The sequence below is a fragment of the Botryllus schlosseri genome, chromosome 8 (assembly GCF_051294905.1).
Source record: "Botryllus schlosseri isolate E-star chromosome 8, Bs_hap1, whole genome shotgun sequence".
Lineage (NCBI taxonomy): Eukaryota > Metazoa > Chordata > Ascidiacea > Stolidobranchia > Styelidae > Botryllus > Botryllus schlosseri.
Genome location: NC_137243.1, coordinates 16696235 through 16712449, shown reverse-complemented (window position 1 = coordinate 16712449; position 16215 = coordinate 16696235). Strand labels below are relative to the sequence as shown.

General features: G+C 41.4%; 1 protein-coding gene across 1 annotated transcript in view; it reads right to left on the bottom strand.

The window, feature by feature from the left end:
* LOC145445097 (guanine nucleotide-binding protein subunit alpha-14-like) overlaps positions 1-16215 on the bottom strand; it is a 39119-nt gene that overhangs the window by 11540 nt on the left and 11364 nt on the right. The window contains exons 3-4 of the mRNA XM_080323228.1: positions 15461-15578; positions 4752-4902 (exon numbers count right to left, since the gene is read on the bottom strand). Of these exons, the coding sequence (XP_080179354.1) occupies positions 4752-4902; positions 15461-15578 (269 nt within the window). The remainder of the gene's footprint in view (positions 1-4751; positions 4903-15460; positions 15579-16215) is intronic.

Genomic DNA, 16215 nt, shown 5'->3' with positions numbered 1-16215 from the left:
TATCCGCTTTAATTTCACACGGAACGGAGCCAACCCTCCATATCACGCCGTTTGAGACCAATAGTACTGTTAGAAGACCGTAGGATTTGCTTTCGAACGCTTTGCAAATGCGGGACTGACTGTTGAATCTGTGACTATGCTGTACTTAGGTTGCGATGAATTTGTGCCAGAACCATATGGTAATAAACCGCATGCGTCTTCCTACAGGAGAATCATACACCAGATATGGTCGCGCCTGGTTGTTGTCATTCGCGAAGATGAAAACGCTACTGTCAGAGCGTTGTCACGTCAGCTGCGGCCTTTATTGTCACGATTGTCAGACTTATGTCTGCGTTTATCTGGTATTGTGACAGTTGCGCTTCAATAACGTTTCTTGCGCGCCTGCAATAATGACTGTTCTGGGTCCGTATCGCACAGCATGACTGGATACTTGCACGGTCTCATTGTTTATCGAGCAGCAATACGTGACGGTATCGAGCTCTCGAGCACAAAAGTACGAGACAGCGTGAGACGCTGCGATCACGAGTTAACGATCTGAAAGATGCATGGCTGTAGGCGACTGGATGGCGAGTAACGTAGTTGTACGTTCCACTATAGATAACTAACTAACTAACTAACTATCTATAGTTCCACAGCCACCTACCACCAACCACCAATTCCATTGCAAGTTGCATTGGTGCGGTGGAAATTCAGTGATTAAGGTTACGATAATTTGGATCGCGTAGCATCTAGATTGGAGGAACGAAAGAGTATCTGCGATACGCGATCAAAATAATCTGCACCGTGCTCAATGCTCATCCATCGTTTATCAGGTTTCTCGCGGCTCTTGCGGCTGTTGTATAATGTATACACTAGAAGTCATCCGAAATTGGTTATTTTGAATACGGACATCAAATGGTTTGGAACGATAAGAGGTTTGATTTTCCAATAACAAAAACAAAGTTACAATAACATTAATTCTGCGCTATGTACAGTTGTACTAAGTACACTCCTCAATTGGCCAGAGGCATATTTGAATGAAGGGTATATACTATACATCTCCGAGGTCATTTGCAAACACAAAACAACCAAACTATCCTCGCAAGTTCAAACTCTAGCCCGATAAATCACAAGGAAGCTGGTCGATAGACGAGGAGACGTTATTGACTTGAAGGAGTGCTTCCCAATGTTTTTAGACACGCCCCCTCGGTTACATACCAGGTACTGAAACACCCTGGCAAAACTGTTAGGTTTTGCACATACAGAATCTGCTAGGCTTCTCTATACACTGCTTTGCAGTGAGGCCGGCGATACTGACAACAGACTTGGCCTTCCAGTGCCATGATTCGGAATTTGATTGCATTGGTTTCTGGTGACATGACGTCATTCGGCTCTACGATGAAACAAGTAAACCAAAAAGATTTTATGCATACATCACAACTTGAATCTTATGCAGCGGACGATGCTGGTCCAATTACAATTATGACATCAACCTCACGTGAATGGACTTAAGATTGAACCAGTGGTAAACTAGAACTATTTCAAGTCTTCATATCTATTCTCTAGCTATCGCGCAGCCTGCGGTTGCGGTACTGGCGTGACGCTGTTCCGAGTGTTAGGTGGGTAACCAATCATAACTATTCACCCCGCTGCATAACGTCTTTAATTATGTTCTGTTTCGGGATTGATTATGACCAGAATAACAGAACTTCGCCTAGAAATTAAAATCGCTTTGCGTTGCTATCAGTTTGCCATTAACAGCATATGTCCGCAAAGGCGAAAACATATCATTATATGTCGATTAACCAGTTAAAGCCTCTAATTCGAATGCATAGTAATCTAACCACCCTGTCTTTGTCCAGGGGGCGCTGGCGCCCACTTTGGAAATCAGTGATTTCATGCGGTCTGAAAGCCTATTTGCAGCAATAGTTATTGCATTCACGATCACACTGCACAATGCACAATTGCACAATGCACATGTATGCATCGATGCAATCAACCCATTATTGCTTGGGAAATTGATGAGGAGTTCGGACAAGCATTTGACTCGATTGATAGGTATTATACAACGATCTCGGCGTACACGGCCGAGTTTCATAGCGACTCAATTCAACATTGCCAACATCGGTTCATTACTGTGCACTGTGCAGAAATAAACACCATCTCTCATTTTTGACTAAACCTTTAAAACTAGGCTTAATCACTCGGCGGCTCATCTACACTCGGTTTTATGCAGCGTTTCGGGTTCTACAATTAATTTAATATCGAAAATTGTGAATGATGTCGAAACACTTCAGAGCTTTGGTGCTAACCGCGTAGTATCTATTGAATGGCAGTTTACCACATGATAAATCAATTCATCCATGTATTCTTTATCAGAGCTATCTCACGGAATAGGGAATACCAATCACTGATACGAAGTGAATCAACAGGAATGGTCAGTTGATCACATTGCTGAAAATTGATATTCTATGATTTGACAAGTGACCTCGATAAACAGCTCCCAATAACTCAGTTAACCGACCAGCGCACCGAAGATCCCCTCTAAAAGATCTTCAAAGCTGCGAGCGATTGTGCAATGTGCATACAAGCAACTACGTATACACTTCAGGGCGATTTACACCCGGTAATTCGAGACAACTGTGTTTTAAATAGGCTACTACCAGTACTTTATTTCAGCTATTAAAAAGTTTCCGAAAACTGCGATCCGCGTCGGTTCGGGCCAGGATACTGGAGTCCAATTCAAATCGACGGTTATTCGGTTGCTACAAGTCGATACAACTCCTTCTCATCTTTTCATTACACCGAAGTCTTGTGGTGATTTGTATCGATGAAAACGATACTAATAAACGAACGAACGATTTGCTCCTAGCGGGATTTCAGCTGCAATATCTCGATCGACTGAGCCGAGTAACCACGTCTACTTTCGAATACATATTGGCCGTTATTGAGCTTGAGGGCAGCGCGTAATAAGTAGCCATATTGAAAGTTTAACGTTGCCAGAACCTATCATTAGGAAGTCCGCTAAGTCTTTAAGTATGAAACAATACAAATAATATCACCGAACCGAGAAGGTGCGTCAACTAGCAATGCATCGCTGAATTGTTGACGCGTTATCTAGAGTCGATGTTATATTTTACATTCAGTAGTTCACCGATTCCTTTTAAAAGTTTCTTGTAAAAATAAACCGGCCCAATAATAGTCCACGTTTATCGACGACATTGATGCGTGGCAAAACCCCATTAATGTCGACGGCGTATCGGTAATTTCGGATGATATCCATTTGGTCTCGATTCTCGGACTGAGGAATTTTCAAATGCTTTTAGTTGCATTGAGAACTTCGTCATCGGGCTATCGTTTTGCTCGCTGTGGAAATGACGTAGCCAATGCGCGGAAAGACAATCTTTACACGTGCTTCAGTAGTATAGTACATTTCACAGTTTACGATATATTTGTTTCGTGTACGTACAGAGTGATTCAACATTTCTCAATGGTAGTGGTTATCTGGCCCTACACAGCTGACCCCCAGTCGATGACTTTGCCAGATTATTGCCGTGAAGCAACCCGTGTCATTTCAGACGAGATACATTCTCGCAACAGCATTCGAAATATCTATTAGGTATAAATAAAGTTTTTATGATTAATTCTTATATCTTACAGTGTCACCAATAGTTATTATGTCGACTTCAAAATTTCATGTAATTCAATTCACCAAACACAATCTTCAAATGATGCAACGAGCTATCGTATAGTACAAACAGGTCTGCGTCTTAAGCAGATATATTTCGCACTGATATTGCGTTCTGTAAGCGAGTAGTCACACCACGGTGTCGTAATAGCTGGTTTCCACAAATAAGGATTACTTCAGCCCAGGGGCCTGCCGCACAATATAAAGTCAGTAAAGGTTTGCAATTCGTATTTGAGATTTTACATGTATAGCTAGGGTTGCATATAAAACAAAAATCAACCTAAAACAAAAATGTTTAAAATGCCCTCGTTCAAAACATATTTTTATTGTTTGTTTTTTTGTTTGTTTTTAAGCCATGACGTCACGAATATTGAATTGTGACGTATTAGTGGATTGACATTGACAATTGAAAATATAGGGTAGATATAGCTCCTTTGACGAAATATCTACGTAGTATAGCTGTTGAACGGACTATTTCAGGGTTCCAGCCAATGTTCCCTCTAATTTGTCACGAGTCTGCGAGCACTCACCAATTCACTGCGCGGTCATTTGGACAACAGTGGGTAACGACTAAAAAAAGGTCATCACTTCCGACTTTTTGTGCGCAACTTTGATTTTATGTGCGCTGAGACCGTCTCAGCACTGCGCATTTGCGCACGTGCGCAGCTTAGAGGGAACATTAGTTCCAGCCATCCCATATCGCATGCGTCGACTTTATCGGGTGATAATCGTCCGTAGGCTCATACAACATGTTTTTTGAAAAGTATTTACACAATTATGGCACAAAGACCTTTGTGTTAAACAGTGTTTAAAACATGTTTCAAACGAAGTGTTTTTAACAACCACTTGTTTTAAATTGCAACCCTGTGCATAGCAGAATGTTCTGCTTTCCTCTTAATCTAACTAGTCCGGAGAGAACTATTTTATAAGATGAGGTTTTCAATTTTTAGAAGATTTTTGACAGGTCCAACCTAATACTGCATCTATAGAACTCGATCTTAATGGTCTTCCCATCTCTAAGATGCCATAAGGAATACGGCAGATGCAATCCATCTTTGTTAGCTCTACTGGTGTCAGTACTTACGAGTAGCAAGTCTGGATACCGGGGTCGGCCCAAAGTCTGGTGAAGTCGGCACCGACATTTTTGGAAATAGTTCGCATTGTGTCTTCTTCATCATCGTTGACGATGTAAAACTCGGCAGTTTTCTTATTCTCTTCGTGTACAAATGGGATGCCTGTGGAAATAGACGTACTCGTTCAATTGTGTAACTTGGTATGTGCAATTATTTAGTCATTATTAGAAGTTTATAACATTGTGGATTGCGCGAATCAGGAGTCGGATCTGACGTAACATTTCCGGGCTAATTAGTGACAGAAAAGCATTTTGTGGATAATTAAGTTCTCTCAACGGACCTGAACCCTGGCGAGGTTCTACTCCAGACCGGGTGCGTGTAACTTCGGAAGCGGCCCCTTTCGGTCGCTTGTGATGTTTCTGTGTTTCAGTAGAATGCCTAATTATCACGGATGTACAATTGTACATATATTATGTATACAGAGGGGTTCAGAGTAGTTATTGATTCTATTGTGTGTTGCTTATTATTGTGCCGCGGCTCCTGATTAAACGTGGGATACGCGTATTGAGTTCAATTAAATATACTGCAATGAATGCAGTAGTGATGCGAAGCCAAAAAATATCTACCGAAACATCAGTCGGCACGGCCCATCTCATTCCATAGGCTTGTGTAAGACAGCGCTTACGCGGATATAATATAATAGGACTATATTGCGCCTACAATGAACGTAATCTCATAACCAGATTCTGCGACCGCAATATAAGGATCTTATTACCCGATTCATATGACAATTTCACTCATAATCATCACCAAAGTGGAAGCAGCTAACGAACAAAATCACAGGGAAAGAAACGCAGGTACTATCATGTTGTTCGATAATTTTGTCCACAGGCCGTGACACCCTCATACTGACTGTTGCTATACCTTGTCTACGGTCACCCAGGCCAACATCACTAAGAAGTGCGCAGTGTGCACCGATTGGACAAGTACATCAAGATTTGAAAACTTATTGCCAATTCTTCCGTGCTCGAGCATTAGGAAAGACGTTACGCGGCCTCTTATTGGGAGACGGAACGTACCGCTTGAGAATCACTAGGTGCTGGCCTTTATTCGTAGCGTATGTATCCGTGACACCGAGGGAAGGATACGATACAATCACCGATGGTGTTCACTTAAAACACCGCTATTGAACATGAACCTGCACCGTGTACCTTACAGGCTTGAACAATATGAACATTGTGATTTGTGACTTGAAACGGACTTTAATCATGCATGATCGCAGTTGAAAGGAACTCGACTTATCCTGATCACAAGATAGTTTTAGATGCCACGTGACCCCGTACTCTTTGTCAACTGGATTTTCCGGAATTACACTCCGTCAGGTGATGGATACTATTTCGAATGTAATTGGATGAAGGGTCTTTTTCAATTGACAATTTAGGCGAAAAACCAATGGTTTGAAATACGATGGGTACTGAATCGAGCGATACAATCCGATTTGTAATATAATTCTTGATATGCGATATTTGTATCCTATCCGGTTCGTTAAAGTTATACTGCTGTTCAGGTCGATATACGTCATACAACATGGGAATAGAATCGGTGCATTCCGTAACACAATAGGAAAGAAAGGGATGTTTACGAAATCATTGTCAGGCTTTTTGCAGCTTTATTCTCTGACGACGACGATATATTCATTCAGAATTTGAAATTAGTAACACCAGAAAGACCCGCTCAAAACGCATTTTCACAGACTATGGACTTTGTAGGACCAGCCCAGCTCCACAAGTCTTTTACAATATTAACAATAATAAATACATTTATGATTATCTCGCATAGCTAAGGAACGGTTCGGATGGAACTCGTATGTAGCATTGCATCATCAACCCCGTCATACATAGACAATTAGACATGACTTGACCATATCCAAGTCAGGTGGTTATGGCCTGTTATGTCATAATGGTAATGAAAATGCAGCGCACCGAATCGAGCTTAGTTAAAATTGAGCGCATCGTGGAAAATGGGATTAAATATTAATTTAAACCTCCTTGTATGCTCCACAACGCTCGCATTTTTCCGGATTACAGCGAATTTGCGTAATCCGTAACACCTTCCTTGACCTGCGTTGTCATGATTTAATCGCGTCCTGTGAATAATTCAATCGCACGAAAACCAAGGCACTTATATGGTTGTTCATCGATATCATTATTTTGCCGGGCCGCATTTATCCGGATCATTGGCACATACCTGCTCTTCGAAAACACTGCCCAATATCACACCATGTGCAATATTTATCGAAGCCGGGCGGCATCCGCTCACCGTATCCAAAATGGTGAGCGGATGTCACCCGGCATCGATAAATATGCACATGATGTGATATTCGGCAAAATTTTCGGAGAGCAGTAATATTTGCCCTCGACAACTTTCAAATAGTCCATTTCGAACAAACATTGTCACGTCACGTCATTGGGAATGTAAAGACAAATTAAAACAGAGACTACATTTGCCTTTGTAACTGAACTGAATTAACTGTCTCCACTAAGGGGTACGCAAAAACGCTCAATTTGATGTCATATGCGTTTGGATCATCGCAGAGCTCGTTTCGAAACCCATTTTTCATTGTCCGAACGCGCTGAAATTTAATCTATTGGGTTTAGGCGTAAGGTGGGCGTCTGGACGGATTTTTCGGGTTAGGTCTAGAAAGTATTGCTTGCTGTCTGTTGAGTTCGAATCTGGCCAGCATTTTCGAAATTCGTTCGGTAATTCATCACAATATATAAGTCATGACGGTATTTGCAACATTTTGGCTCAAATCGTAGGTGAAATTTAGGCTATAGAATTATAAATATATTTTATGGTTGTAATTTACCGATTTACTACCATCTGTAACTCAACATGTGATCACATCTCTGGTATGTGCTACATACCAATGGCGGTTCCAAAATATTTCCACTTCCATAGAAGATATACTAACAATCTTCAGTTTCACAAAACGACACGTTCACCCCCGAATATGAGCGCAAAATGAACGTTCATTTGTGCTGCAGACCAACATAAGAGCGGCATCAAGTGATTTGAGCTGTTTCCGGACCAGAAATTCCGCACAGAACGCCATTTTCATTTCTCAAGCACACATTTACTGTTTACCTATCATCAAGCTTTGTGCGAGCAACGTCGGCAGTTTCACGAGATCAGCCGTTTTCGAGTAGTCTCCTTACATCTCAGTGTAATATCTAATTACCCCAATTGTTTAATGTAACGAATCGATAGCTTGAATATCAATATTTCGAATTGATGGGGAGGATTGATGCGCAAATTGCAGTTTCCAAACAAGTCGACACCCCACCCCTAGCTGACTAGAGACTTAGACAATCACCATTGGAATATCGTTTCCGCATCAGATTGATATCAAACTGACGGATTGCACTACGCAGCGACATATGATTGTGCTGTACTAAGTCGTTTTCGAACCAGATAAGATTTGGCTGGTTACTTACATGCCACGATGTCGTCAAATTGATAAAGACAGAGAAATAGTTTGGGTATCAACATTTATTTCACTACATTGAGAGAGTCTTTTGGCTCCTCCCATGTGTCGGTTCGCTACAGCGGAGCGGTGCTGAATTGCTCATGATCGGTGGTGAGTATCATGAGTTGACTCAAGCTTTTCCCCTGATGCCCTTCCTACCGCTACACTGTTTATTGTCCAGTGATCATTTAACCAAACGTTGGCGTGGCACAGGTTTTTCTCGCCAGTGGCTGGGCTCTGGGAAACAGCAAGCCAGAATTGAACAAACGAACTCTGGTTCGCGAAACAACGCAGCGGAAATATTGGGGCGATTACCTACAATTACCTAATGTGTCACATTGGCGTGTGACACAATAGGTTCTATACCAATACCAAGAAAACCTTTACCGAGAATGGACATTACCGAGAATGCTACTACCGAGAATAGACATTACCGAGAATGGTCATCATCGAGAATGGACACCACGAAGAATGTACATTGCCGAGAATAGCCAATGCCAGGAATCTAACCTACCGAGACGGACATTGTCGAGAAATTTATATCTGGGAATCGACACCGAATTGGCAACGCCGTGGAGAACATACACACGACCCGTACATATGCATGTATGCATAACATGCCTGCATTGCGTACATTACATTCTCGGCAATGTTCATTCTCGTTGGTGTCCATTCTCGTTAATGTCCATTCTCGGTGGTGTCCATTCTCGGTAATGGCATTCTCGGAAAGTTTTCTCGGTATTGACCGGACACCTACACAATCAATGTATATATTGTATATTTGAGCCTGTAAGTTGGACCGCGCCCCAGTAATTTTCATGAACTCACTGCAATTTGCTACACATTCAAGAACAGTCATGCGAGATAATTCTGGCCATAACAGCAACGCATGGATATAGATAGGCAAATGAGGACTCGTCAAATAATTTTAGTCTCAGTCTCATCCGCCGTTTCCCGTATGCTTCATGTAGCTGTACTATAACTGATATTTGGTTTAGGCAAAGGGTAGCATGAAATCATAGGTCCTTAGGACCACGCGATCTGGCTCTGGAGCACATTATTTACATTTTTTCTGTCGAATAATAGTTTCAAGGTGAAGCTACTGTATTGATGTTAGCTTGCTTGCGATCAAGAGTAAGACACCACCCAACGCAATCCATAATCGGGTCAACGTTTTTTTCTTGCATTTACTTTAGACCAGTCAATTTGTGGGCCTGTAGTTTCCTGATAACAAGAAACATTATTGGGAAAGGATAAAGAATGATTGCCCGTTGATATTTGAATCATGTGTTTGTTATCTTTGAAATATGCTCAGCCTGGTGCCGTTGAAGCAATTCCAAACATAGATACCATATCACCATCGTGAGAATTGCCCAAATGGTATGAGGCGCCATGACAAGAAACATTAAACAGTGACGTTCGTGAGGTTCGTTGTGTTAATTAAATGATTGGTAAATTTCCATCACATCATCTTGACATTGTATCGTTATCAAGTACGTAGAAATATTTCCACTAAAACAACCTCTCTTTATTTGGAGCAATTATAGTATTCTTTACAACGCTTTGTGTATTTTAGGGATAAAGTTCGGCAAGAAGCCTGCGTCGGGAAATTCGAATCGATTACTTTGTTATTGGCGAATAGTGACAGATGGATAGGATGACTGAAATCACAATCGGCGTTCGGAATCGAAATGCCGCCACAAAGTGGCACGCAACTTCTTTTCAAAGTTATTCCAGGTCATGACATGGAGATTCGACATCATACACTGCTGCTTATTGCGTTCACATTGCAATAAAGGGACGCTAGTAGCCTATACGTATACCGTACATATGATCATAACATGCAAGCATGATCCAGTGCTATATCGTGACAGAATGTAACTCTATATCAGATATAGTTCGCCACGTAATGTTCCTATTGAACGAGTTCCACGAATTTCAACCCAGGTGTAATGTATGCAATACATATGATGTGATATTTCGTCAGATAAATACTATGTTAGCCGTACTACGGATAATTCAATGACGGTAGTCTCGTTTTACTTTCGCACCATCAACAATAATACTGGTGGGCGTACTTCCTAAATTTAAGAATGCTCCCTGTCATTCTCATCAATACGATATTTCAAGTAGTTGGCATTTGCGTAAATTGCGCACGCTGTACAGAAGTATTTCTCCCACCGACACATACAGTTGACGAACCGAATAAACCCGCGACTTGAATATGCGTTGTTTTGTTTCACAGTGTTGCCAACCATCAATGTACCGCAACAAATTGAGGGCATTTTTATTTGAAAACTATTGGTTGCATACCTCTCTGCTATAGTAGTCTATAATTAGACTTGAACATGTAACACTAATCGAATAAATCAATGGCTTGTTGGGTCTAATCGAACTACAGTGGTAGTTAGCCTACTGCAATTGATGTTGACGCATCGGCGTAGACAGATGCCTCCTCAACTTGCACCTTGACATTGCGCATGTGCATTTTGAAAAGTAAGATTGAACACGTCATATTCACGTCCAGCACAAAAAGCCTTTGATATACTCATATTCGTACTCATACATCATATATTATTCGCGAGGAGTCGCGAAATAAATAGGAGAAAAAAAAGCAAGAATAAAAAGGGCCGTGCGCAACAAAGTTTGGAAAGCCCTGGCGTAGACAGAGACAACCATCTTCTTCCCCAATATAACTAGCATGCATGCATACGCGATTCCTTGAATAGAAACACCGACCGCGGTTTCACCCAAACCTATATATACAATACATACACGCAACACACAATATTCTTGTTTTGCGTCTTATTCGGTATCGAGAATGAGCGTCACGGCTCATTGAAATCCTCAGCTTGAATGTCCGAACGCGAGGCGGCATTTTTCGATGGATGTAGGCCTATTTGTTTTTTAACTTATTATTAACAGAGTTAGGATGAAAGCAATATGAATAACGTTCTAGATATCACGTAAATAATATAGTTAGTTTCTAATTTGTATACCCAACTTGAAGAAGCTTTGCATAACTCATCGATTTTTCCATTCAACTTGGATATTTCGATGTAAAATGGCCTATGTATGAGGGACAGGGGTACTTCGCTAGTCTAATTGCTTATCGTGATGAAGTCTTGGAGAAAATTCGGTTAACCAACCGCGTTCACTGGCCTTTTCTCCTGTGATAGACCTTCATGATGGAATAAATTTGGCAATATGAGAGATGACAGTAGCGGAAGTAAATGAATAAAACTTACGAATGTGTTCAACAAAGCTCAACATTTCTTCAATACACAATCTTCCGATTAGATATGCTACCGAATAAGAACCACGTTACCTCAAAGGACACTTGGCATAACCATGGCCTACTAGGTACTTTAGTAGGCCATGGCATAACTCATCAATTCTGACGAATTTTTGCCAGGTTTACTTCTAGGCATTGTCCAACTCTGCTGTATATGAGTATAGTATAGGGTTGCCATACGTCCGGAATTTCCCGGACATGTCCGGAATTTCACTGTTCAAACTAGCGTTCGGGAGGAATTTCTAAAATATGCCAAATGTCCGGAATTTTGACGTAGGCTCATAATTTTTTTCGTAAATTAGCATAAAAACAATATTTTTTTGGGAATATTTATGCTGATGTATGATATTTTTCTTCGCGCTGCGCGCGATTTACTATCACATTTATTGATTTTAATATGGAGACTACCAACCTCGCAAAAACTGCCATAAAATATAAATAAAAACGACCTTCATTTACTGGAATAAGCCTAATTGTAATCACAATTATAGGAGAACGGTATATTCCTAGAGATCGTTAAGGCCGTCCAAATGCTTTATTCCAGTGGTCGGGAACTTATGGCTCGCGAGCCATATATGGCTCTTTTGGGTATAAGATATGGCTCTTTGCCAAATATTAATTTTTGTACTGAATTGATCAATATTGCAGCGACTTGTTGGTGAATTGTCACCACGACCTGAATAATTATTCTCGTGACAGTATAAACATGTCTTTGAGAGGTAAGGCCAATGCCGTCTACAGGTTTAGGGGCTCGGTCCCCCTCTTTTCAAAATCAGACAATTTAAGTTACTGTCACTCCGGCGGTGAATGCCACTCGTGAATTCTATGTACTCGACTCGAAATCTTGAATTGTGCGACACGTTGATTAATCAAAGAACATAGCGGACATGGCGACGCTCATTTCAAAATGCAGTTTTCAAATACACCTTGTCTTCCTGATCTGAGGCGTGGAATGAACTGCCACAATTACATACTCGAATTACAAACAACGCCATAGCTACCCACGTTCTTGATTGGTAAGTAGCTCTGTAGTACCGGCGATAAAATGTAGGCGTGCAGCGCAACGCTATGTTACCGCCGAATACCTTGACAATTTAGAAGTCGATAAGTATTTAAATTTTTGGAATCAGTGTGACAGTTACATTCGATTAATATCAGTTACAATAAATTCTAAGCTACTTACGATGAATTGCGTTATCAATGGTGAGGCTTGGCCCGTCTGTGCGTTACCTCTCGTTTCGAGATTTATTTTCGAACAATACATACAAAGCAAATATGGCGCATACAAGGAATACCATGTATAGTGAGTTCGAATTACTGCTACCATGACGTGACGAATTTTCAATTGTGACAAAACAGTTTATTGGCATGTATGGCTCTTTGGGAGTTGAGATGGAAAAATAGGGCCAATAAGGCTCTTCGGACAAAAAAGGTTCCCGACCACTGCTTTATTCAAAGATAGTGGTTCCAAACGGGGGTCTTTTGCCTTTATTCTAGGATTTGCGAGTATGTTGAACGTAATCAGCTTCCAAAATAGCCCGTGAGTAAGTCTGGGCAAAGGTGCTGACTTCTTTTAGTAATCGGTTCGTAAATTTTTTATCTGGGCTACGGAACATTTTCACTACCGCTAACTCTGATCGAGAGGGCGGAGAGTAGTAGGCTTATCTATATAGTAATATATGGAACTACCAATATTATTGACATAATTTATTCAAATAATTTAACGACCAGATTCATATAGAAACCAGATTCATATAGCAAGCACCCCCCCCCCCTCCGGCCTAGAACTTGCATCGATTGCCCTATAGTGTAGGCTCAAAATTATTGTTTATTTGGGCGGGAGGGGGCTGAAAACATGTGCTTTCGGTCCCAGTAACATAACACACAGCCACATACTCCTGAACCGGACCGTGACCCCCTCTGGTCTATGAGCAAAGCTTTGCTAGTGTGACGTCATGACTCAGTTTGAATTCCACTAATGGGCGCTTAAGAGTGTCCGGAATTTGGGTTGCTGAAATATGGTAACCCTAGTATAGTATTAACAGATCGAAACGCATCAAGATAAATATGAGAAAGCGGCAATTTATATTTACCCAAAATAGACTCAATAATTTACGAAGAGATCCCCTGACTTACCATGACCGACTGCGCGGGAGTAATCCCCATGGAAAGCTAGAAGTAATTTACTCACGCATAGCGTCAGACGAACTTGAAACTAGGAAAACGTAAGCAGGAAGTTACTATCGTATACATAATACATATTGAAAACGTCACCTGACTCATGCCGTCTAACAACCAGAGTATCACCATTGCACCATCTACCATCCGCATGATGCGCGGTCAACACGAAGCGTACGCGAAACACTATTTTAAACCATTTCAAAACACTAAATATATTTGCATGTCTATTTGGAAACGAAAACCGTTATAATACTCAACCGCGTAACTTCCGCGTTACTTCATCACACACATTGCCGTACAGATATTCCCGAATAATACTATCGCCAAGAGGTCAGGAGTTTAGTTTATAGAAAATTGCATGGTTCATCACTCTCTTGGCTTTCAGGTGTGTGTACTCTACGTTATGCCCAGAAAATGTGATGTGCAGATTGCTTCCCTGTAATATACCCGATCGAACTATCGAGTAAATTGATGGCAAATCTCTAATAGGGTAATGAGACAGTAGATCTTTAATGACATCACTTAAACGCAAACGACAGTCAAACTAGAACAAATCTATGGAGATTTGACTTTGTACGACCTCGAACTTCACAAAAGAGTTCGTAGTGAAAATGAACGCTGAACATAAATTATGATGTCCCATTGCTAAAGCAAAATTGCACGTAACCCGAACGTATCATAGGCGGTGGTTCCGGCTAAACCAGAAGGCATCGCAGTTGCTTTGAGGTATTCATGGTGTTTGTCGACTACTATGGCCATTTACACCAGGCCCATATTCTTCATTTTTATTCCGTAACTAACGGTCCACTTCTAGGCTTTTTGTAAGGCACCGCTTGCGCGGATGAGGTGGCCAGGAGGAGTCTAGATGAACCTTCAACACTTATGTATAGGAAAAGGCATCGCAGTTTATTATGGCTTGCGAAAACGGTGTTGCAATGATTGCAAAAGCACTCAAATTTTTGAGGCAACTACGGTACTAATCATGTCTCAAACGTCTCACTATCTAACCCCGCGCTGATACCAATCTCCGAATGTGGTGCTGCGTCTCGCGAGTTAGAATGTATCGCTGAGACACGGTGAATTTGAAAGGTCATATCTAGATGTACCTCAGTATAACGCCACTAACTGGAGCACAACCTATATTAAAATTCAGAAAAATCAATGGCCGATATATTGCCTATATAATACAATTCCCAGAAGGAACAGAGCGGTTTTTGTTAATGCGGTTGCTTGCCAAACACGAAGCAGAATATCCACAAATTTCGTTGTTTTCAAAAGTGCCCACGCTGCGCACAGACAAACTGAGTGAGGGTCTCCTGCGAATTCACGCCTGCAAATGACTACACATCGCCCGATCCCAAGTAACGACCATCGGAGTGGCCTAGTGTTTCTAACAAAACCATGAATAAACTGTCTAGTTTGGGTAACTCAGATCTATAGACGGGTAAACACAGCGTCTTGAATCAGAGATAGAGTATGCCGAGCTTCGGCGTTGGCAAGGGAGACTCAAAGATGAGCTCACGAAAGAGAGAATGACTGGAGATGAACGAACACCGCGTTTGCGCAAGGATGTAAATTCGTCCACAAACCCCCACAAAAGTAGCACCATTGAGCATATCGTTATAGTACATAAAGCTAGATAGAGCGATAACCGTTCCTGTTACCAACGCGATCTAACAATACTAATGCTAGGCCTGTTCTCAGCATTCACTTACCGAGGTACTCCATGGACTTGATAAGAGTTTTCATTGAGCTTTGGATGTTTTTCGAAATAAGCGGCACAAACGACGTCTTCTCGGCGTCCGTATAGCCCGACCCGTGAATAATCCTCATCTGTGTGACCATAAGAAAGAATTTGTATCAAGTGAATTAAGCTTATACAAAGGAAAAGCTCTTAACCGCTATAGTGTGGCGCCATTGAGGAAAACGCTAAACGTGAAGTCAAAGTTGCGTGGCGCTGTACGATATACTCTCAGCGGTGCCTAAATCGAAAGAACATGCTATCGTATGCGGTTCCTAGAACAGCATTGTCTCACATTCTTTTGGGATATTTGAAGTGGTGTGCACTGTAATTTGTGTAGAATTGTACAAGGGAAACATACCGGAAAATAACCATGCATCAACATCCGCTCTGCGTCCATGATGAATGATATTATCTCCACGTGATTTGTGGGTAACAGGTCAGATTACGCTTGGGTTTGGAAGGGATAGTCTCAAGTCCCATTAACACACGCTAACCGCTGATCAGGAGTAAGATGGGGTATTTTCCAAAAGTTGGAACTAAATAATTCACACAGTAAGGGTAATTTTCCGCCTAGCATGGTGGTTTCCAACAGTCCCTCACGCCCTGTGTTGTAAGGAGACGGAGTCTGACGACCAGGGAAACCTCCGCTCTAGTAGTAATTCTCAAGCTGCTATAACCACCGTGATTAGTCGACTCGACAATACAGTATTTGATAGAATCGTTGTA